Here is a 22843-nt window from a genome sequence, read left to right as displayed (position 1 = left end):
TCCTCATTGAATATGCACGAGATTAAACACTCCAGACGCCGGTGTTTTATTGAGTGACGAGCGTTGTTTTTAAAATCATCAGCGCGCCGCACGCAGTCTCCCAATGCAATTTGACCCAATTAGATTAGTACACCTCTGGTTGCTTGAATACACCATCAGATGATGTAATTGACGGGATGGATTTATCGCGTGATCTTGTAAACGTAGGAAAGGAGGAGTCCACGCTCTGTGTCTACAGTTGTCCCCACATGCACGGCTACATTTTTTAATCATGGTTTCAGTGATTGACTGTTAAAGGTTCTGCACTCATCTCGCAGGGCAAACGCACACTTAGTATGCAGGGGCCGAAATGTTGTTCTGGTGCTTTGTCTCATGAAACCGTCCATCGCATAGTACCTTTCATCATTGGTACAGTTTTAACTACTTCAAATGCAGTTTGCCTTTCATCACCCTGCAGGCCAGTACGGCCCAATCGCATTTTTTTCCGCCTTCGTCCGTTCCTCCATAGTTTTTCTTTTAACGATTACCAAAGAAAATGCTGTGAAAAGACGTAAATCTTACCAGGCCTCTTAAAATCCCTTTGCTGAATTGACAGCTTCTATAACCCAAAGTGGCAGGTGTTGCCGTGACGACCGCTCGCCCTGAGCCGAGCTGGCGAGGCTTACAAACAGATGATTACTTGAGTGAAAAAAAGGTTACGCCTGTGTCAAATATGCGTAAAGGAGCACCCAATGTGCTCTTCATCAGTTCCCCCCGAACAAGGGTTGGAGGTGTTGATTCCACACAAATTAACCTCCTGATCCATCCGGAGATAACCGCGGAGCTGTGGGCGCAGGCGGGCGATAAAACTAGTATTAGAGGTGCTGTATCAAACGCAAAGGCAGAACAAAGGCCATCCATTCATTCTCATCCTGCTTACTCACAGAATACTTCAAACTGAGTGAATCCTTTTTAATTCAATGTCTTACATCCTCAGATCCCGCCCCCCCCCCCCTTATTTATTTGAAGGAGCCAGAGTAGTTAAGGTTTGACTTTATCCATCAGTTTGTCCCGCTAAGGGCGACAGTATATGCTTTTTTTTTCCAAATCCTTACTTGTTTTATTTTTGCTTTTACTACTCTGCTTTCTAATCCTTAAAGCAGATTAGGTCTCAGGCTTGCAGTGTTTCAGAGGGCTAAAGTCAGTTTATCTCACACTTTGCTACATCTAGATAGCTATTTGTAGGCATCTTTTTGTCCTTTTTACTGGAGCACTAATGGCGTGTGATGGAGATGCACTGGCCAACATTGGATAAGGAAGCGAGGGGATTAGATAAAGTGCAGCGAACCTCGAGATGATCACCACCCACGGCATCCTTCAAACATCCAGGCAGAACAGCCAGACCACCCGGAACGGGGCCAACGCTTTGCTTTACTCCGGTCGAGGGGAAATAAGACGGATGATGAAGTGAGACTTCAGGCAAACCCAGCAAAGGGAGAGCGGGGGGAGCGCCTCGATGGGACAGGACGCCTCAGCGCGGTTCACCGGTGGGCGGAGAAGAGGAGAACTCCGTCTGCACGGCGGTCAAACTAAATCAACGGTTCTCTGTCAGGCAACATTTATTGCCATAACATGTCAGACATACAAGGAGTTTGACTTGGCGGCAGACAGTACGAAAATGGACAACAGACAACACGGTGCAGGAATAGGATAAAAAATATAATAAAATATAATGCTATTCATTATATTTGTCAAATATGTAATGTCAAGATGCACGCCAGAAAGACCATCATCGGTGTTTTTGTGAGCATAAATGTGTAATGGCACAATTGTTTTTGACCAAGTTTCATATCCAATGGACGAATATGGCATGATATTTTCTCCTCACATTGCTGATAAAAATGAATAGCGAGTATTTCTATTAACTTGTCTTGTCAGCATTGAATTGATCGCGTTCGTGGTTAGGAATGAGAACATAATAGAACAATGCAACACTTTTCGGCAAACGGGACATGCCGTTACTCACCTAATATGGAAAGAATTGTTGTTTTCTCATATATCCTGCAGCGGTCTTGTGTGTGTGATAGATTTCAACACCAGAGGGTAACTTAGATACAAACAACATGATCCCAACTTTCTATACTTCTCAGTTATATCAGGAAACTGTATTAAAGGGCAAAGTTTAATCCTAAATATATATTTATTGTGGTTGAAAATGGGAGACTGTGTAAGACAAGGCTTTCAGGTTGTCTATTTCTCACTGGGCAGACATTAAAACACATCTATAGCCAGCTATCACATAGGCGCCCTGTGAGTAACACTAAAGCACGGGGGCATTATAAGTCCTTCTATGTGGACCAATGTTCACGCTCTCGTCTAGAAATCCTTCAAATGATCATCTCTGCCCACGGGGCAGTGCTAGGAAAACACTCTGTGATTTAGGGAGCCAAGAGCTGGCCGACAAAACCCAGAGGGAGAGAGAGAGAGAGAGAGAGAGAGAGAGAGAGAGAGAGAGAGAGGCAGGGATGGAAAGAGTAAGCAGACACTTGCATCCCCGTGAAGAAGAGAGAAAGCAGGGTGCTCTCCAGAATAGTTCTGTAGGGAGGCGGCAACAGCGAAAGAAGAGCAGAGCCAAAGTCATTACTCCATGTGCGCCCGAGTAGCGGAACAGCCAATCAAACGCTCACGTTGGGTCCCAGGTGTGTCAGTGCGTGCCACAGAGCAACACTTCTGCAGAAGCCAATCATTGAATACGCTGGAGTAATTATGCGTATGAACAATAACGTCATCAGATATGCACATTCATTATTCACATTGTGTGTCAGAGCAAAATCATTTCCCCTTGGGGATTTCCAATGCTCAATTAATTTTTCATTAAATTGTAAAATAAACAAAAGTTAACGGATGATAATCCTCCGTATGGTAAGTTATATTCATTCAATAGTAATTCTGAATTGGGAAGCCAGTGTCTTACTAACAGCAAAACTTCTAACCTAAGAGGTTGAAATATTAAAACGTTCCAGCTAGGAGTCAATATTATTTCTTTGGGACACAGTGGATAGCTTGCTGGGTTCATATGGACTCCTCGATGTTCCAGGGGCTATCCGTTGCCCTTTCATTGGCGACTGACACTTTCCCGGTCAAAGGTCCGACCAACAATACCCCACTCTGTGTCACCACGGAGACCAAGTGCATGTGCGTCCGTGTGTGTGTGTGTGTGTGTGGGGCCGCGGTGCTGTCCGTAGTGCTGAAACAGAGCCGAGGAGATCAAAACGGAAAGACAGAACACTGTCTCTGCTGGAGAGAGATGTGTTGTTTTTGTTCTGCTGGCTCTACTCGGCTACAGAAAGAAAGCTATAGAAGGCGCTTCAAGCTCTTAAAACAGCAGTTTTCTTCCCCGTCTCCCGCTGCTGATTTAAACAGAGAATTGTTGATAAGTTCAAAAATTGTTTATCGCTCTGCTAGTGCTTTTATGCAAGTGCTCAGAACCTATTGTGGTTTTTGAAAGAGTAACCTTGTGTTGTTATTGTTATTTGGTGCATTTTAGAGTTGTTTCCAGAGTTCATCCTGGCAGAAGACTGTTCTGTAATATGACTAAATGTTCATACATCAGAAGTGTAGGTAGCACCCCACTTTCTTTAAAGCCTTTCACATACATTACCTGCATGTTTACATTGGGTCATGCTGACCCCTGAGCTAGCTCCAGTCTCTAACATACATCTAATATTACCATTAGCGGGCAGAGAAACCTGTGTGTTGTTCTTACTGCATTGTGCACTTCATTTGATCCGTTCTATCTTGTCCAGCATAGCCTTTTCCTTTCCGGGGCCTCGTTACTCAGAGCTCGTGGGATCCAGATGTGTCCCTGTTTGTTTCGGAAATTATTTGCAGAGAGGTGACATAAATTTCCTCTCATCCAACTGAGGATACGACAACGATGCAGCGAGCCAGCCAACTGTACACACACGCACATCACTCTTTTCCGACCTCTCATCAGAGTTAATCTTTCTTCTTTCAATTCAACAGTGACTTCTCTCGGTAGGCTTAATGCCAAATCCTCAGCAGTTTTGGCAAAGGTTTTGAAGAGAAAGAGGAAGTGCTTCAATCTCGTGTTGTGCTAAAAGTAAGAACCTCCCACTTGCTAAACCCCTGAAATAAATCTGCCACAATGAAATTTGAACCTTAAATGTATTCTCCATAAAGAATCCACATAGAACAGATTCATTACACGCCTTGTAAATATATGGGTTTTCTCTTCATGTTTTAGAAAAACTGAAGGAAACCAGGGCTGTCTGGAACCTTTCTATATAATGTTCCTTGAGGCATTAAATATTGAAGTTCCATCTTTAACCATTGCACCCTCACAAAGAAACAATAAATAGTCCTAGAAAAAGACTAAATCTAAACATGAAGAACATCAATGAATAAACTCATATTTGCAGATTTAGGCCGGTATGCTAGTCTGTGTGAATTGGATTTAAAATACATCGTAAATAATAAATCATTCTGACGTGTGCTGCACACAGCATTTGTTTTCTTTTACAGACACCAGAAAAAAAACTGAAGGGTGCACTCACAGTGGAGATGGACACAGCGTACTGCACAAGGTATTCAAAAGTAATAAACAACACAAAAATGTGAGGGAAAAACAAGAGTTGTTTGTCTCAGCCTGAGGCACAGCTACTACGAGGCTGCATAGAGACAGAGAAAAATGAATGCGACCGCAGCGGCGGGGTATTGTGCGTTTTCCATTTCTGCAGAGACGTATTGGCAGTTTGAAGTATGTAACATTAAGGGTACACAGTGCAAGGACTTCAGGATGCAATAAAATAAGTCCAAAAAAAAAGTTCTATAAACTCTTTCAAAAGATGAGTGTGTGTTGAAGTTGCATTCCGGTTCAAGAGAAGAAAGGAGTGTAGACATTCAGCCGAAACACTGCCAGTGCTAGTCCACGCAACGAAACATGCATATTTAATGGAGTGGAGATGTGATGTCTCCCGTAATAACCCAAATGATATGATCTATAATATCAAATTAAATCGCCCTGTGTCTCACACACACACTTTTACAAATCACTTGACCGCTTTGTCGGAACGTCTACTTTCATCTGCCAAGTAGCTTGACTGAGCGTCTGCTTTCTCCCTTGGCGGCAGTGGATATCTGCTCATATAAATTATGGATGGAGCAATGACAACTTCCATCATGCGAGGCAGACTCAAATACTGAACCAGAGTGCCTCTTTCGGGTATTGTGCCGATGCTCTTTAGGAACAGGTAATGACGCGTCCAAGTCGTGGTACGTGGGATCGGTTGATGAAAGACACATTAAGGATCCTTAAGGGTTCTAGGGTGCATTAGAAAAGGGCCTATACATAGTACACTGCACACCGTTTGGAATGTGCTACTTTTCAGCCTTTATTCCATGGTTCATGTTGGAAAGTATCCTTTAAGCTAAAGGGACAAAAACGAAGCCCCTATTATATGCAGGGATTCTGTTCGCTGACTGGTTATTGGGATGGGATTTGGCGCATTATCATTGAAGATTTACAAGACAAAGTTGTGGAAGGTCATCATGACAAGCCTTTCAATTCATATTCACTGATGAGATCCTTAAGGCATATTTTTAGATATGTGCCATTGGACTACAGATGAGAAATAGCCTTTTGGCCGACTCTGCTTTGTTTACATTAATGTTTTTTGTGTGCGCCAAAAAAAGATATGTGAGTTACCTGGACAGCGAAAACAGTGATATGAGCTCCAACAAGACTTAACGCCCTGAAGTCCGGATAACCGGCTGGCGCTTTGAGCAGTGACTACCGGTGACTAGCAGTGTCTAGCAGTGACATTCAGTAGATAGCAGCGGCTAGCAGAGAGTAGCAGTGGATAGCAGGAAATAGCAATGTCTAGCAGTGAGCTAGCCGCGGCTAGCGGGAAATATCAGTGACTAGCAGTGAGTAGCAGCGACTAGCTGGTTAGCAGGAAATAGCAGTGGCCTGCAGAAAAATGATTGATGGGGTACATAAAAAATGTGTGAGACTTCCACAAGAGAGAAATGCTATGTCATGGAGGATGTATTCTCCTTCAGCTGGCCCAGTTAACACTATTAATGGCTTCCCAGCATGTCCAAAAGCTGTCTTGCCCTCTTATTATGCGTTAATTCACATTTAGTCCATCAGATTGGATGCTCGGAATATGCTACTTTATAATGAAAAGAGCTAAAAAAAAATACTGGATTCTTTCATTTGAAAATTCCTAAAATTCTCTTGTCAATGCAATTGAACAATGTACTTCTGACTAATATGAAGTCTTTGGACAAGGGGAAAAAGATGAACTGTCGACAAACCGGTGTCTAAAAGCCTGAAAAGAGACAAACAATTCACACATGAAGCTACCCGAATGGCATGAAACATATTGTATTAATCTAATAATCAATTAATGCAGATAGCTTGTACATGCAGCTTTCTCGCTTTCCTTCGCAGATTTCAACCACATTCTCCTTTTGCGAGAGAGCTTTGTCACATTGATTTCAGTGCTCCCGTTACAGCACGTGAGTCGGGTGAAGATTACCTTAACTCAGCATGCTTCCAGCACTTCTACCGGGCCGACGCGCTGGTTGCCTGGCAACCTCGCTGTGAGGAGAAGGCTCCAACAAGTCGCCATACGCCGTGCAGTCGTTTGTAAGGACGTTCCCCATTAATGTAATTTCCCAATTAATCCACAATTTATATTTCTGTCTTTGTATGCGTTAAACAAACAACAAAAGCAAACCCGAGCTTTAGATGTACGGAGACCAGGAGGAAAAAGCAGAGAGTCTGGGGGGAAATAACAAAGAACCCGGTGGGTGCTGAAATCACTTAGAGGCCGAGCTGGCACGCAATCACACTCAGACTCAGACAAACTGTGATGGAAGCCCGCTGCTCAAATTCACATGCCTTGTTCCATTTAGTTATTAATACTTTTTGAGATGCTGGTGGGTGAATGGGGAAGTTGGGATGTCAGGCTACAAAAAAAGATCATTCAACATAATAAACATGAGCATATTGGTTGTTTCTTCTTGTGATCATGTACAGTTTTACTCAACTGAGACGTGTCTTTGTGTGTGTACTTCAATCTAATTCCCGCTTATTGACTCACTATGATCTATTAGCATTTATTGACTTTGTGGCCTCAGGGTGATAATGACCTTTACTGTTCAGTCAGCTTTCAGTCCTCTACTGGCACTAGGACTGTATTATTAAAATGTTCTGAAAAAATAATAGGCTTAAAAAATGAACGCCAGCTTTCAGATGAGAACAAGAACGAAACGAGACATGCGACGCAACACTGGTGTCTTTGTTGAAGCCTAACCAGAGAGGTTGCATGTGTGTCAGCTCCTAATAAGCTATCAATGACCTTTCTTCTCTTTTTAGTTTTTTTTTTTTTTTTTTTCACTGTGATCGGCATATTCTTTCATTTATTTGAGTGGCTTCATTTGAGACCACTGGCCTCTGAATTGATGATCACTGACCTCTTTAGTTAAAGGCAACTATCCCTTTAATAAACCTGCAGTGTGGTGAAGCTGTTCAACTCCAGACAATCAGTAACAATGAACTGGACCATATAATTACATTTTACAAAGATTGATGAAATTATAACTTTCACACACACTTCAATGTAACTTTGCTGGTCTTCGTATAATTTAATCTGGTATCCAAGTAACCAGGAGACTTCAAAGCATTAATTTATCTTAGCAAACTCATTTAAACTTCAGGGCGAAACTAAAACATCATTTGTCTTTGCCTCATCAGCTGTGTGAGTTTCAGATTTAATGTGCTATGTAGAGATTTCATGTCGTTGTCTCTTGACCCTCTGATTGTACTTGATGAAACCATTTGGTCTCTATTAGCTTTTCTCTTCCTCGCAAACACACACAGATGTGAATGGAGTTACATGTAGCCGAGATAACGTTTATTGCCTACACTTCTCTGATGGTTCTAAAAATAGCTGTGAACATTAAATAAAACGCGACTGCGTGATGACGTGAATAATGCAATAAGTGGGTTTGTACATTAACAACTCAAACAAAGGATTTATTTGTCTTGGCCTCAGGGATTTTTTTTTACGTGCGATATTTCACAGCGACATGCATACATTTTATTAGACAAATATTTAGACTGCTGTCGGCACAATGGAACAAAACAGTTTATGTGTGAAAACTATAACCCGATCGACTTCAACCACACGCAGCTGAATGACCACATGCTGTACATTCAGCTCAAAGTACAACTTTCACGTGAAATAAAGCCGTCCACCCAAAATAACCGGGGCTGTCAAATCAGGTTCCATGCAAAGAGCAAAAGGGAAACGAAGAAAAAAAAAAAACGGCACACTCGCTTCTGATCCACGTATGAGGAGGAATGTGAGTAGTGCGTCCATCTAAAGCGCTATAGTCCCCGTATCCGACCTCGGCCTCCATCTCTCTGCCTGTGTGGGCCGGGGGTGCAGCGGCCTGCCGCAGCGCCTCCAGAACCCTGTGGAATCACGGCATTGAGTCCACTACACAAACACACAAGAAACCTGCCCCCCCTCGTGATCTTGTTGGCTTTGCAGACGAGGCGCCGTTCGGATGCATTTGGGGATGTTCTTAGTGACACCTCCGCTTTCTCTACTGACATGTTGGTTCAGTTAAAAGGCTTTGGGAGTGCAGTGTGTGCGCATGTTTGTGCGTACCTCCAACACACGCCCACACAAAAAAAGGTCTGTGTCACGGCAGATGCTGATGTCGCCTGAAAATCCAATTTTTAAATAAAAATCCAATCATCTCCCGAAGTAAAAGTAGTATCACACTAATTAGGACACACGCACATCTCACCTCAATCTATTATGATATCGGCCTCACGTTCCCCTGTGTGTTCCTCGGTGCTCACCTCATCACAGTCACATGCACGCCGAGTTCCTGTCCAATGGAAACATGGTCCACAGGTGCTGCACCGGATATTTCAAATCTAAAAGTAATAAAAAAAGGACGAGGGGCCTAGAAGGAGCCTCGCTGTTTTCTGAGAGCCAACTGAAAGCCGGCGACTCGACGTGAGTCATCTTCCGCTTCTCTCCCGGCTGAATCCCCCCGTGAAATAATCCAACGCTCACACACACACACACACACACACACAGATGAATAAAAAAGGAATTACGCTAGCTTAATGTCATGTGCTCCTACTTTAATAAAAGCCCAACTTGAAACCTATCTTCCCCGTCAAAGTCATTTTAATATTGAATCAAATGCCTCTAAGGCTCCGGAGCCATAATGAAATTGTAGGGAACGTGGAGAGGTGAAATGAACTGCAATTAGTCCATAAATGTTAAGTGTCATGTTTCTACTCCGGATAAGAGATGGATATTAGTCTCCTGCTCTGCTGATTGGAGCCTTTTCAGAGCAATTTCTCTGTTTTAAAAAAATATATATAAGTTGGCTTTAGTAGTTGGCTCAGTTTAATATGGTGATCTGGTTTAGTAAGACAGGCCTCAGGTACATATTGTTTAGGAGCTAATTGGAACTAAAAAGAAATGCTGGCATGTATTCTTGGGCAAACCACTGATACGTTTAATGGATGGATTTATCTTTTGTTGGTTTCGGGTCAGTGTGCAGCGAGCGGCCACATGCAGTAGAAGCCTATACAGCTTCCAGAGCAAACTACAAGCACACCTCTACCCGCTGTAAGTAGGTACCCACTTTATCAGCACTTACCAGGGCACTTAGAGCACTTTGGAGTTTGGCTTTCTTGAAAAAAAAAATAGTTCCTTCTTAATTCTTGTTGTTCTTGGTCTGTACCCTCTTGGTTGAACGCACTTATTGTAGGTACCTCGGGATAAAGGCTTCAGCCAAATGAAAAATGCAAATGTGAATCACAAAGCAGCTGTATTTTATCAGTGAGGGTTTAGTGGATATTTTTCTCCTCACAAAAAGTTCCGTTGGCCAAATACATATTTGAAAACTAAAAATGTTCTCGTGAAAATGTTTTCCAAATGATAAATTGTCAACAATACGAGACTTCAAGTTTTTTTAAAATATTTTCTTCAATGTCAATCCGTCATGTTTTTTAATATAGGTGTTTAATCAGATCTCATGAGTGCAGAGCAGAGAGCCTGCTCCTTCACACCACTTTAATCACCGATAAAACCCAAGGACGTTGGAGAAAACGAGGGCACGGAAAACACACTCACGACCACACGTGCACGTGATGTTACGGCAAAAAAACATTTTGAAAAGCCGCGCGATGCTTCGTTTTTTGGGGAGAGTACGATGCCGAAGAGGCAAAACAAGAGGCAAGGGTTTACCTCCCTTCCTTCAAGAAGACGCACTTCTGACAAGTGGCCCATTATCCTGAATGAATTGCATTCAATGTCTTACAATTGCAGAGGACTGTGTGTAACTGAAGAATTCTGCTAATAGATCGCGATTCCATCTTTGTTTCCTCTGACTGAGGCACTTAGGACCTTTCATGGGGCGCAGGAGGCAGCACTGAATCCTCCGTGCATCACACAACCACACAACACATTTTTAATTGGGCCCTAAAGTTGGCAAAAAATAAACATGAAAGGCACAGTCGAACCTTCTTACACTAAATGTGTAACATATGCGTCCTTAGTTGAGGGCTATTATGGGTTTGTTGGATTTTCATTTTTTTCCGTTATATTGCCTAGAGCTGCACCAATCAATATTTTTACATTAACCAGATCCTATTACAGTCTCTGCTCGCAGTGACAGCGGAATAAAGGCCACTATGAAGCAGGCTATCAATCATAGCTAGATGTTATTAAATGTAGTACTGACACACCTCTTTTTAACATCCATCAAACTTTATTCAAGGGTAGGATGCTCAAAGGTCGAAAGTAAAAATATCAAAGGCTTTGTTCGATTAATGTAACAAACCAAGGAGCTCAGGTTTGATAATCTTTATTAATCGACGGCTCCGGAGTAAAAAAAGAGGAAAGAATAAAAGAATAGACATGAAATGTTTACGTTTTTCAGATGACCTTCTTCAAGCGGGACTTAACTAACTTTTGTCATGTGACAGCATGTCTGGAGATGTTTAAAATACGCCGAGAGTGACTGAAGAAGTTCATAAGAACACATTTTGCCGCTCGCCGCGTGTTCAGCGCTGCGATCAGAAGTGCATTTGCTAGAAGTAAGATCTTCATTTGAGTCTCTGCCACCTTCTCAAAACAAGGACGAGACGAGAAGTTCTCAACTTTTTTTTAAATTTAAGGTCTAATTTTGGATTGTTAAAAAACAAGAAAAAAAGAGAAAAAACAAACATGACCCCCAAGAAAACCACATGTGATGACCAAAAAATACATACACTGCTCATCCTTTAGGAACAAATGAGAAAAAACAGACCAGAGGGCCCAGCCCAGAGAGTAGCTAAAGAAGAACACCTCTTTTAATGCGTTTGCTTTATTTTTTTATATGGATCAACAATACTTCTCCACAGAGACATTTAGTTAATTAAAAAAAAGACATTGTGGGCTCTCCTAGTACTTTGATCCAAGGCCTTGCCAGAGTGAAGGACACATTGTATTTTCTCAGGTACAGAAAAGGTTAATGTAGATGGGTATCAATGTGACAGGTCACGTAACACCTGGCGCTTCTTTATTGATGCACATCCCGGACTTTAAACGTCTTTGGGGACGGATTACAGTATAACTCTGTTTTTTTGGGGGGCAGTGTAAATCCCTGGCCTTTTTCCACATTTGCTCATCCACAACCCGCCGCGTCCTTCCCTACTACACACAGCTCTTGGGATTAAACAGAAGCGGACGGGGGGGGGGGCAGCTTTTTGCTTTGAGGATGACGGTCACCGGGGGCCGTTACGTAAGCCAAGTGGATTTCAAATGCGGAAGTTGAGCCGGTTGTCCCCGGTGATGCATCGTGCCTTTTGTCTGTGTTTATACAAACCAGAAGGCCCGGCGCACGCAACGCGACACGCAACGTGCCAACAAGGACGTGCAGTCGGCCGTGCTGGCCCTGCCTCCTCAGCACCGACACAAAGCCTCGTCATATTTGTTGTGTCAAAGGCGTTACAACATGACTGACATACAGTCAATCGTGTATACCACGGGGTGTCCATGAAACTCCAGTGTGCAAAAAGAACAACGTTAATACACCTCTGACATATAAAGCTAGAGTCGACATTTGGTTATGTATTTTTTATAGTTTTTGTAACAATAACATGGTAACAAAAATCTCAAACAAAGTCATCTAGTTGGTGTTTCTCTCTCAGGTGAACTGTGTGCAGAGATCTCAGTACATAACGGTTATGTCACATGGTTTGAATTATGAAAAGCGTACAGGGTTATGCATTCAGAGGATTGCAATAAACTTGCATTTGGAAGAAAATTGGACACGGAACTAAAAAAAATCGTCCATCAATATCAGGTTTATTTTGCATTAGAACGATTCCTGCATATCCATGCATACAGAATGATAAACTCACAAGGTGGCAGAGAGAGCAAAAGAGATACTCAAATATATATATTCCACTTAATGTATTGCAGTATAATAAGACAGCAGCAACTCACAATGCTTGCACTCAATTAGTGTAACAGTGTCACAAATGAGGTTATACAAATTGTTTGAATTCATAAACTTCTGGTTATATTTTCAACCAACTTTCATTGTCGTGTTCTTCCCCCCCCCCCCCATCAGCCGGTGTTTGCATTTAAATGGAACCAGATATATATCGCACCATATATCTACATAACATTTCATATAAAATAAATACTTGTATAATGCATGATACATTTATATCATCACTGTAAACATGTAAAACCAACGGACATCATAGATTTACTGTACTACAGGTACTTCAGAGTCAAACAGGAGTGCTCGATAAAAGACAAAAGATAATACGCACCCCTGATGGTTCAGAGGTCAGATAGCACCGCGTGACTAAGATCGCAGGATAGAAGCCGTTTTATACTCATATTTGGTATTTTTCTCACATTTCTTCTGTGTTTTTTTTGTTGTTTTTTTTTCCCCCCGCTCAGTCACAGCATATCTTTTAAAACGTTTGCTTCTGTTTGTTTGTTTTTTCTTCTTCTTCTTTTTCTTGGCGTTCTGGCTCAGACGGAGTCCACCTTGACCCGGTTGTTGTTGGTCATGAGCGGCGACGGCTTGCTCTTGATCCTCTCCCCCCCGGCGGCGTCGTTGGAGCTGTCCTGCAGGAAGATGCGCGCCGTGCACACCGACACCACGATGCGCCTGTACTCGCGCCGGAAATTCTGGTTCAGCACGCCGTACACGATGGCGTTAAGGCAGCTGTTGAAGTAGGCCATGAAGTAGCTGGCCACGAACAACCACTCGGGGATGAGCGGCACCACCACCTTGGGCTTGATCGCCACCGCCAGGCCGATGAGGTTGAGCGGCGCCCAGCACACGGCGAACAGCACGAACACCACGAACATGGTGACAAAGTTCCGCACGTCGTGCGGCGTCAGCTTGGGCCGGTTGTCCGGCTTCACCCGCCTCCGCACCTGAATGACCAGTATCCAAATGCGCAGGTAGCAGTACGTGACAATCATGATGGGCAGGATGAAGTGGAAGAAGACCACGGCGATGGTGTACGCCGAGCTGGCCGACTGCTCGAAGGTGCAGGAGTAGACCCGCGGGTCGTACTGGATGGAGCCCACGAACAGGTTGGGCACGATGGCCACCACGGTCAGCGCCCAGATCAGCACCACGTAGCACACCGAGTTGGCGTCGCTGTACAGCTTGTCGTACTTGAGGCTGTGGCAGATGTAGCAGTAGCGGTTGATGGCGATGCCGGTGATGTTGAAGATGGAGCCGATGACGCTGACGCCCATCAGGAAGCCGCTGATCTGGCAGTGGACGTAGCCCAGGTCCCAGCCGCGGTGGAAGATGGAGGTCAGGACCAGAGGGTACGGGTAGATGGCCACCACGAGGTCCGCCACCGCCAGGCTCACCACGAAGACGTTCCCTGCGGACGAGGGGAGGGTGGGGGGGAGAGGACGCGTGAGTCAGTGAAGCAGGTGGGTGATGAGTTAAAAGGGAGAGTGCAGCGTTGGTTAGTTCACTAACAATTTTGGAATGATGTGCAGTTGTGGCGTGGCGGGGAAAAAACAGCTGCATTGTCACTCGGGTGGGTTTTTAAAGTCTCACAGTCGTACAAGATGCTGATTGCATCACCGCCGAGCTACAAACCGACGAGTCACACTGAAAACGCGTCCCGCGTGGTGATCAAATTAAGCGTTGAAGGCTCCTTGGAGGCGCGGGGATTTGACTGGCGGGAAGTACCGGCTCTTTGGAAATCCTAAAAAATTTTTTTTTAAAAAGCTGGCAAAGGGCTGGCAGTATTTTAAGTATATGTGATTTGTAAATATGCTGAAAAATGCAAAAAAAAAAACAGAACAATCCTTTGGAGAAATCCGTTTGTTATTGTACCTTCTTGGTTACATAACGCACGAGGACAAGGGCCCCCGAAGCTGGATATTGAGAAAGAAAGCATCCGCTGTTATTCATGTCTCTGTATATTTGGTTGTTTACTCCCATGATTTTGCATACGCCCGCTGATGTTGGTGAATAATGAAAGAGAAACAGAAGAATTAGAAAGGAGGGAAGGGGGGAGGGGGGGGGGGGGGTCCCTGCCACTAAATAATACATTTTCTCTAATCTCCAGCCAGGAACAAGATGTACAGGCCGACCACTCATCAAGGGCACAGGGGTGTATTCTTTGTTCCCCCCGGACTTATGGGGGGGGGGGGGGGGGGAGGATTAGAACGCGATTGAACCGCATGGTGACGGCGGAGAGGTTGACGGGGGCGACGGCGAACCACCCCACTGCACCACTGCTACGCAACACGCACTTGAAAGTGACGGGAGGAAGTGACCTCTCGCCGTGAGCGCACACCGCCTCGTTTTCTGTGCATGTGTGTGTGTGTGTGTGTGTGTGTGTGTGAGCGCAATTATGCAGACCTCTGCATTTCGTCATCATTCACCGTTGAGCTGCCTGTCTGATGATGCAGAATCCCAACATCTAGTCACGCGGCGTTCTCACAGCTGTCACTTCACTGCAAAGTGGAGTTTGTTCCATGTGCGGTAGTGAGTGCAACATCGCGAGGCCTGATGGCGAGTGCGCACTCCCAGTCGCCCCCTTTCAGACGGCGGCGCACGCACCTCTAGGATCGGTGCGGAGCTATTTCACTTTTGCGCTGACATTGGGGCGTGAGACACACTCTGCAGAGCTGTCGGTGTCTCCCCCCCCCCCCCCCCCTGAGCACCAGGGGCACAGCACTGATCTCTCACTCCCATGGAACATACCTGCACAAAACTCTTCTCCTGCCAGGGATGACTTGGGACTACTAACAAATCGCTCCCCCCCCCCTCATCCCTCATTTGGCTGCCCTCTAAAAGAGGGAATTAGGTGCACCTGCTGTTAAAACAAGGTCCCACGGCGGCTCTGCATGTGTGTGACCGAGCGTGTGTGTGTGTGTGTGTGTGTGCATGCTCATATTTATCCAACTTCGTGAGGACCTTGAGAGCAAGGATTTGGGAACTTCAGGTCTGCTCATGTGTCTAAATCAATCATGAATAAATCCAACCAAGGTGCCAGCTCAGCTACACCACGACACCCGACGAGATCTCCGTCGTTCAAGTTCAAGTTGGAATCAGGTTTTGGATTAAACAGAGTATTCATTTTGGATTTAAGTATTTAACTGTGACGGTTGAAGCAGAAATGTTTTTTTTGAGTTGTTGTAGTAATGAGCGGCAGTCCAATATTTGCTCTCCTTTTTGTTTGTTTTCCAGTCTCATATATGGGGACTCAACAGCCATGTGAATGGTAAACGGACTCTACCTGTACTCTTGTACCCGTAGAACTTCATGTCATCATTCACACACACACACACACACACACACACACCGCTTACAGCGCCGCCTGCCTGTCAGTACCTAGCATTCACACACATGGTTAATGATGAAGCTACGTGACAGGCACAGGTGTGTGTGTGTGTGTGTCTGTGTGTGCGCAGAGATAAGGCCAAGCTGCTGCACAGGAATCAACATGCATTCTGCCAAATGAGAATATCCCGTCGATGAAAAAAAACACAAACAGCTCCACTTGCATCCCTTGGGCGAGGAGATGCTCCAACCACCCTGTCACAGCCCTTCACCTAAAGTCACGCACTATACTATACAACAGCTTCGACCTTGACAACGGCGTCGCGTGAACGGCTGTTGGACTCTGGCTGTGTCTCCGTCTCTGCGGCCGGGCCTGTGTTTGACACATCACTCGGTTTTCATTTGGCTTCAGGGGAGATTTGGCCCGGTGCTGCACATACACAGTGAATACGCCGGTTATTTTTAGGCTACAATCGCTCGTTGTTTTTTTTTTTTTTTTTTAAGCACATCACTTCCCGAAATGAGTTGTAACCACCCATGCAATGGTTAATTAACGCTGGCAGTAATGACACCTCTGAGTCTGCACCAGCCTGAAGCGTTTGAAGCAGGATTCCTGTCCCATTTCCTCCCGCGATCTGCGAGCTGAGAGCGAGGCGTCCGAGCAGCCACAGCCGAGGTCTCTCCACAGATGTTCCAGAGGGGGATTTCAGACCCCTTGTCCCGAAGCCGCTGCAGGGAAACTGGAGCGGCTTCGACGTGACTCCCATTTGCGGGTTCCTTACTCATCAATATGTCCCCCGCTGAAAAGTGTCAAACAGGCCGATCCGTCTAGATTCACATCTTCCAACCCGCACTTCACCACTCACGCTCGTTTCCCTGCACATCGCACAACATAAACGCCGGTCCGGACTACATTCATGCATGGAAGTGTGTCCGTTTTATCAATGAATGGATGCATATCCCTCACGTGCTGCTTCCTGCTGCTGCTGCTTTTCTTCCTCCGACCTCACAAATTCTTTGTCCCTCTGTGCCGATTAGAGCCCCCCGCGGCGTGAGACCGCCACCTTCACGCTTTGCTGGACTCGTTTTTTTATCTGCATGTTTTTCCTCCCGTCTGCTTGGGATTACAAATGAGAGATACGGGTTCCACCGTACCGGATGAATGTTTTGATGTCGGTGTTAGCGAGGTCAGACCTTTTAACATTCTGCTGCTACGAATCGTTGAACACGTGTTATTTCAGCCAGTCAGTGGTGTCAGGAGTCGCTTTGACCTCTCTGATCGGTGCTCACATCGCACAGTTGTTCTGATTTTGGTAATCAATGTTTTATGTGTCGTCACTACGATGTCGTTAGATGCGTTGGAAGTGTCTGTAAAAAACATTTAACTTTGTGTCCAACACTTTAAAAACGGTCCACCGACTGCCAACCAACTGTCGTTTTGTGTGAAAATGATGACTCTTTCCTAAAAATACAAGAAACACATTTGGATCATTTAACGGTCCAAATCCCCAGCAGTTTGTGCACAGGCTCCATGTGAGATGTACTGAGCCTGTGTGCACTGTGCACTGACTGCACTAATGAGCTGAGGTCGTGGGATTGGGCTGATTGGAGGCGTTTTGGTAAGCGGTGCTTGGCAGAACATCCTGCACGATGCTCATTTTATTGTATGTTTAACGTGAAAAAAAAAAAAAAAAACACCCCAGGGATTATAAATACGTTCCCGAAAAAAATGCATATGTCAAATCATAAATTGCTCCGAAATCTCACCAGTATGAGGACGGGAGGATCTGGAAATGTACTTTCTTGCTTTGGTGCCGTGTGCAGGATGGAGGAAGTGGCTCAAAGAGATAGCGGCTCCAACCACATGAGGGCATTCATACTTTGCTTTTATGCTGAAAGTCACTTCCTCCAAACATCAAAAGAAAGCAATTTGGAAACTGCCACAGCAAAGTGACACTGGAAAAGTGGAGCGTTGTTGCACACGGTGCCCGAGAGGTTTTTCCTGATTAAAGCAACTGCATCGACGCACGGTTGCAAAAATAACTAAATATGTACCTGTAATTTTGAGTGTGACATCGTGAGGCAGCGAGAGAAGGAAATCAAATGGGGCGGTTTGCATTTGGCGAAATAAATATTTCAATATTATGCATTGAAGAAGAGGTTCAGTTTAGCTCTGCTGTATCATTTGCATTCATTGTGATGTAACATTGTGTGTTACTGTTCAGTGTTACAGTAGACTATTAAGAATTCAATAAAACCTTTACGTTATTTTACGAGTAATCGTGTGGCGCAAACGGCATTTTTAATTTGATTAGTTTAATCTGCAAACTATATTTCCAAAGCCGGTGAAACAATGATGATATATGGTCTCCTCATTTCACGATGTATTAGTCTCAGATAGGAGGGTCGGAAATGTAATTCCACAGGTTGAGCGGTTGAGAAATGTATTTATTAAGGGCTGAATATCTAATGTTGCTACAAGGGGGCACAGAAAACCGAAAAAGAGACCAAGTCTTTAGCAGTCAGCAGAGTATCAGTAATAAGCGGCACATTAGGGTCCCAAGCTGGGCTGAATCCAAGGTTAAATGCCCCCCAGGAGGGATTTAGCAGTGGATGTTACACCTGATGAATGGCAGCCTGCCAAAGTCAACCTCCTGAGTATTTATGAGTTTTTTTGGGGGGTGCCAGGTAAGCCAATTATATTATGTGTCTCAATGGAAGGAGTAACCTGGGTGGCCATTATAACATGATAAGTGACATGGTGATAATGCTTATGAATGGAATTAAGATGAAGTAGTTTTTCTTCCCGATTCCACGTATTTGCACCTCGCCGCTTTGAACCCAAACAACATTTCTGTCCCACTTGGAGGTTTATCTACTTTTGATGGGAATGTGACCGATTTTGAGGGTTTTGAACAAATTGCCGCCTCCATCCGCTATACAATATACTATTTTGTCCTTTTTGGACGCAGTTTTGTATTTCATTTCAATCAAAAGGTCATTGACGGTGTATAAAACGATAATTACAAACACATAGCTTGCAATAATAACCGCTGGGTATGATTGCTCAAAGTCAAATCAAAACAGAAGATATGAATACAGCTATAAGTCAAGAAGAATAATTAAATAGACAAGGGCCAAGGGGCACTTGGATACGCCATCAAATCAAATCCCATTCTTTCATTTTATGGAAAGGGTTATTTGAGATTTTCCTTCTTCATTAATGAGCTACCGTCTGCTCCTCCAGCGATCGCTAACTGTGCCAACAAATTTATTCAAAGTCTTGAATAAAGATGAGTCCTTGATGAATGGGAGGATTTTATATGACAGTTTTGGGGGCATTTAGTTGAGGTTTTGCGGAATTCACTCAAGTTATCTCCAAGTCGCAACTATGACATCCAAAAAAGAAGGAAAAAAATAAAAAGGGATTATTTTAGCAGCTCCCAGGCATACAGAGAAATGTGTCTGAAAGCACAAAAGGAAAAACGGCGACACGTTAATGATAATAATCATAGAAAGACAGAGAGGTTGAGAATGGGGGAGTGGTGCAAAACAAAAGGCAGAAAGAGAGGGAACGAAACCGTAAGCGATCATTGTCCTCGGGGTCACTTACACTGACGGTGAGTGAGATGATTGGCTCACTTCTCACTTCCAGAGTCTGGAAGCAGCACAGAAACACGTTGTATTATTCATAAAACACGGTGAGACCAAATCTGTTTTACTGCAAAAGGCCGATTGAGTAGAGGAATGGGGGGGAAAACACTTCCAGCGTGAATTTAGGTTGTAGTAAAAGTCTATTCCAGCCCCCCCCCCCCCCCCCACCCAGTCGGGAAGCGCCAATCAAACGGAGTCGAAAGCAGCTCAAATGTCACAATCAAGCTTGAATCGAAACAACTGTGGCATTTAAGAAAATGCCGATCCAAGGCATTTGATACAATGCAATATAATATAATACAATATAATATAATATCCGCTTGTACCGATTCCCGATGCGATAGTGGGCAAAGTGTGTTTTAAGTACATCCGAGTCGCACATTCTGCCTCACACCCGATAACAAAAGCCACTGCGTGATCGGGGGGGGGGGGGGGGGGGGGGGCGTTCCCGGGACCCACTGATAGTCACTCTACCGCCCAACTGGCCGACCTTGAAAAAAAAACCTAAAGCGCCCGCAGCCCCCCCCTTCTCCGTCTCGTGGCCCCCGCATGCTCAATTTTGAGCGTCATGAGTTGTGAAAATACCTCCCCCTGCCACACTCCGGTCAGGGAGCGGAGACGACAAAACACCGCGGGTGGTGTCACCCCCCCCTCCCCCGTTGCCAGCTGGTGGGCTGACGCGGGCTGACAGGTCAAGTCACGTCTTCCAGACCCTGGACGAGTCTTCCGATGTCACGCCTGTCAATCCGATAACACGCGCGCGGCGAGCTGACGTCAAAACACGATTGTTTTGTGCGTGCGGCGGCTGTTGTTGTTGTTGTTGTTGTTGTGTCGCTTACTGTCCCCAGCGATGCAGCATTTTGTGTGTCGTCCCCCCCCCCCCTTTTTGGCCTCCGACATTCCAGACCGAGGACAGTGTGCTGGGTACAGCGCGGACGGGACGTATTCCCGCTGAGTTCAAACCGTCAGGTGTGGCAGGTGCAGGTCGCTTTGCTGGCGCTCGCATGAGGACGCGTGTCATCACTTTGTTCTCCTGAGGGTCACCTGGTTTTATAAGAGGCCCGATTGATCTGCAGTCACTGTCCAGAGGGTGTGTCCTTCATTCTCCTGCTGTAGATGGGGGGGGTGGTGTGGTCTCTCTGGAGAACGACATGCACTTGCAGGTTCATTTGGCGACTCCAAATTGCGCGTTTCACTGCGTCAGCAACTTGCAGGCTCTTTGCGTTTAGGGTGAACCACGGATGGATCAAACATCTTTTATTAAATTTAGTTCAGGGAGTGGACTAAGTGGGTGAAATGAAACAAAACCACTTGGCTGCAGTAAACCTGCCAGTGATTTGTAGGACATTATTCCTGAAACAATAACCACACATTACTGTGTTTTGAGGAGCTCGGCTTTGCCTTGAAAGCCCGTTTTAGTCACTAATCCCCGATTGTTAAAAGCATAATTATTGCGCAGCCGACCGTAACACATTATAAAAAAGGTACAAAGCTCCACAGCAGCTCTGCACCAATATGTTTGCTTCCTCTGTGAAAAACTCCATCAACCACAGAGAGGACCAACTGGAATAAACAGCCCATTTTCTCGTCCCACCTGCGTTGCCCTCCTTTTTAGCCTCCTCTGTCCACACTATTCCACAGGTGATTGAAGTCGCTGTCTGAAAGGCTGGGCGGGTTGGAGCGTGGTGGTGGTGGTGGTGGTGGGGGGTGAGGGGGCTGATGGGGTTGACCCACATAAGGCCTGCTGCTCAGACTTGAAAGGTTCCACCAGGACACGAGGGGGCAGGGCCGCGGCGTCATGGTGACCACGGGAAAACGTCTCAATAACAAACATCCAGTGAAGAAGGTATTTGGGTAATGCTCTCTGCTTTCTACCCAGCTGGACACAAACGGTCAGCTAAGTGCGCACACACACACACACACACACACACACACACACACACAGACGTGTGGCCCAAGAACAAAAGTTTGCAGATCTCTGAGACGAAGATGTGTGTCTGTTGTTGTGTGTACTTTCTCAATTTCTGCAGCCCCCCCCCCCCTAACAGAGAGGGAGGGAGGCGTCCTATTCATTAGACTCCCTACAAGACTCCCTACTGGCTCATTCATTCAAGTTTCACTGCAGTCCCCCACGACCCCCCCCCCCCCCCCACACACACACACACAGCAACCAATTGCAGAGTAGCTTCGATTACAATTTTCAATTGCCGAGCCGCTTGGCCGTGTCAGAAGATTGGATTGATCCCGTTTAGGTCCCTGGAAACCGAGCGTTTAATGAGGAGCTACTGCCCCTCATTATGGAATTAGCAAAGCCGTCACACGTCAAGGTCGTCCAGGGTACATGAAAACCAACGCTAAGCTTCAGTTAAACCCTGAATCTTTGGGAAGGATTGAAAAACACAGTTCAGTTCAGTTTTTTTAATAAATATAAACCACTAGCTGGAAAACGACGATTATGATAACTGTTTTCTTTGAAAAATGAATCAGTTTTCCTTTAAGGTTAAAAGAAAATGACGGTTCTTCTGTATTGGATTACAAGTTTAAAGCATGATGAGAAAAAAAAGATTATTTCGACATAATTTGGTAAATCTGAAATAAAATAAAGATTAAAACACAAGGGAGGGACGCTTAAGGGCTTCCTGCCTTTTGGGGATAAAACTGGTCACGATCCAATTTCCTGCTGGTAAGAACCAGGAGGGGGAACCTGCACGGATGATGATCTAGCCCCCGATTCCTCACCCTCCTCCTCACCCTCCTCTTCCTCATTGTTCCCGCTGCTGCTGAACATGCATCAGATCAAAAAAACAACGTTTTGAAATATCTAGCGACAGATATTTTTGATATCAGCGTAACGTGTAAACTTTATCTCCATGAAATGTGATTTAAATACAGCTCGAGACTCTTTACACTTTACAACGGTTAAACATTCATGCCTGGAATTCAACTTATTTGCAGCAGTTGTTGAGGCGTTTTTTTTTTTTTTTTTTTTTTACAGGGTGGAGGTTCAGAGCTTATCACACTGTACAGCTGTTGCTGACTACGTATCCGAGAGTGTGTGTGTGTGTGTGTGTGTGTGTGTGTGATGTTTGCTCCACATTCTCATGACAGCTGCTGCACAGCATAAGAATCTTGTTTTGGGGGAATTACTTGCAACTTGATACAAGCGACACTGAATTTAGTGTTTCCACCAGCGCCTCAAAGCCATCTGCCGCCCCCATGTTTCTACACTACGGTCCATGACACACGTAATATATATATATTTATAGTATATATATATATTACGTTCACCGTACAGCACTAAATGAGCACCAAATGG

The 22843-nt window shown here is 44.9% G+C and overlaps 1 protein-coding gene across 1 annotated transcript; it reads right to left on the bottom strand.

Moving 5' to 3' along the window:
• Positions 1 to 12212: 12212 nt before the first annotated feature.
• Positions 12213 to 17285, bottom strand: mtnr1aa (melatonin receptor 1A a). Its single transcript, XM_062564693.1, has 2 exons — positions 16446 to 17285; positions 12213 to 13954 (listed from the first exon to the last, which is right to left on the bottom strand). Exons 1-2 carry the CDS (start codon positions 16657 to 16659, stop codon positions 13080 to 13082), a joined length of 1089 nt encoding a protein of 362 aa, XP_062420677.1. The 5' UTR covers positions 16660 to 17285; the 3' UTR covers positions 12213 to 13079.
• Positions 17286 to 22843: the final 5558 nt, after the last annotated feature.

Source organism: Pungitius pungitius, chromosome 9 (assembly GCF_949316345.1).
Source record: "Pungitius pungitius chromosome 9, fPunPun2.1, whole genome shotgun sequence".
NCBI classification, from domain to species: Eukaryota; Metazoa; Chordata; class Actinopteri; order Perciformes; family Gasterosteidae; genus Pungitius; species Pungitius pungitius.
The sequence above is the reverse complement of the archived record's forward strand: the minus strand, read 5'-3'. Positions and strand labels throughout refer to the sequence as shown.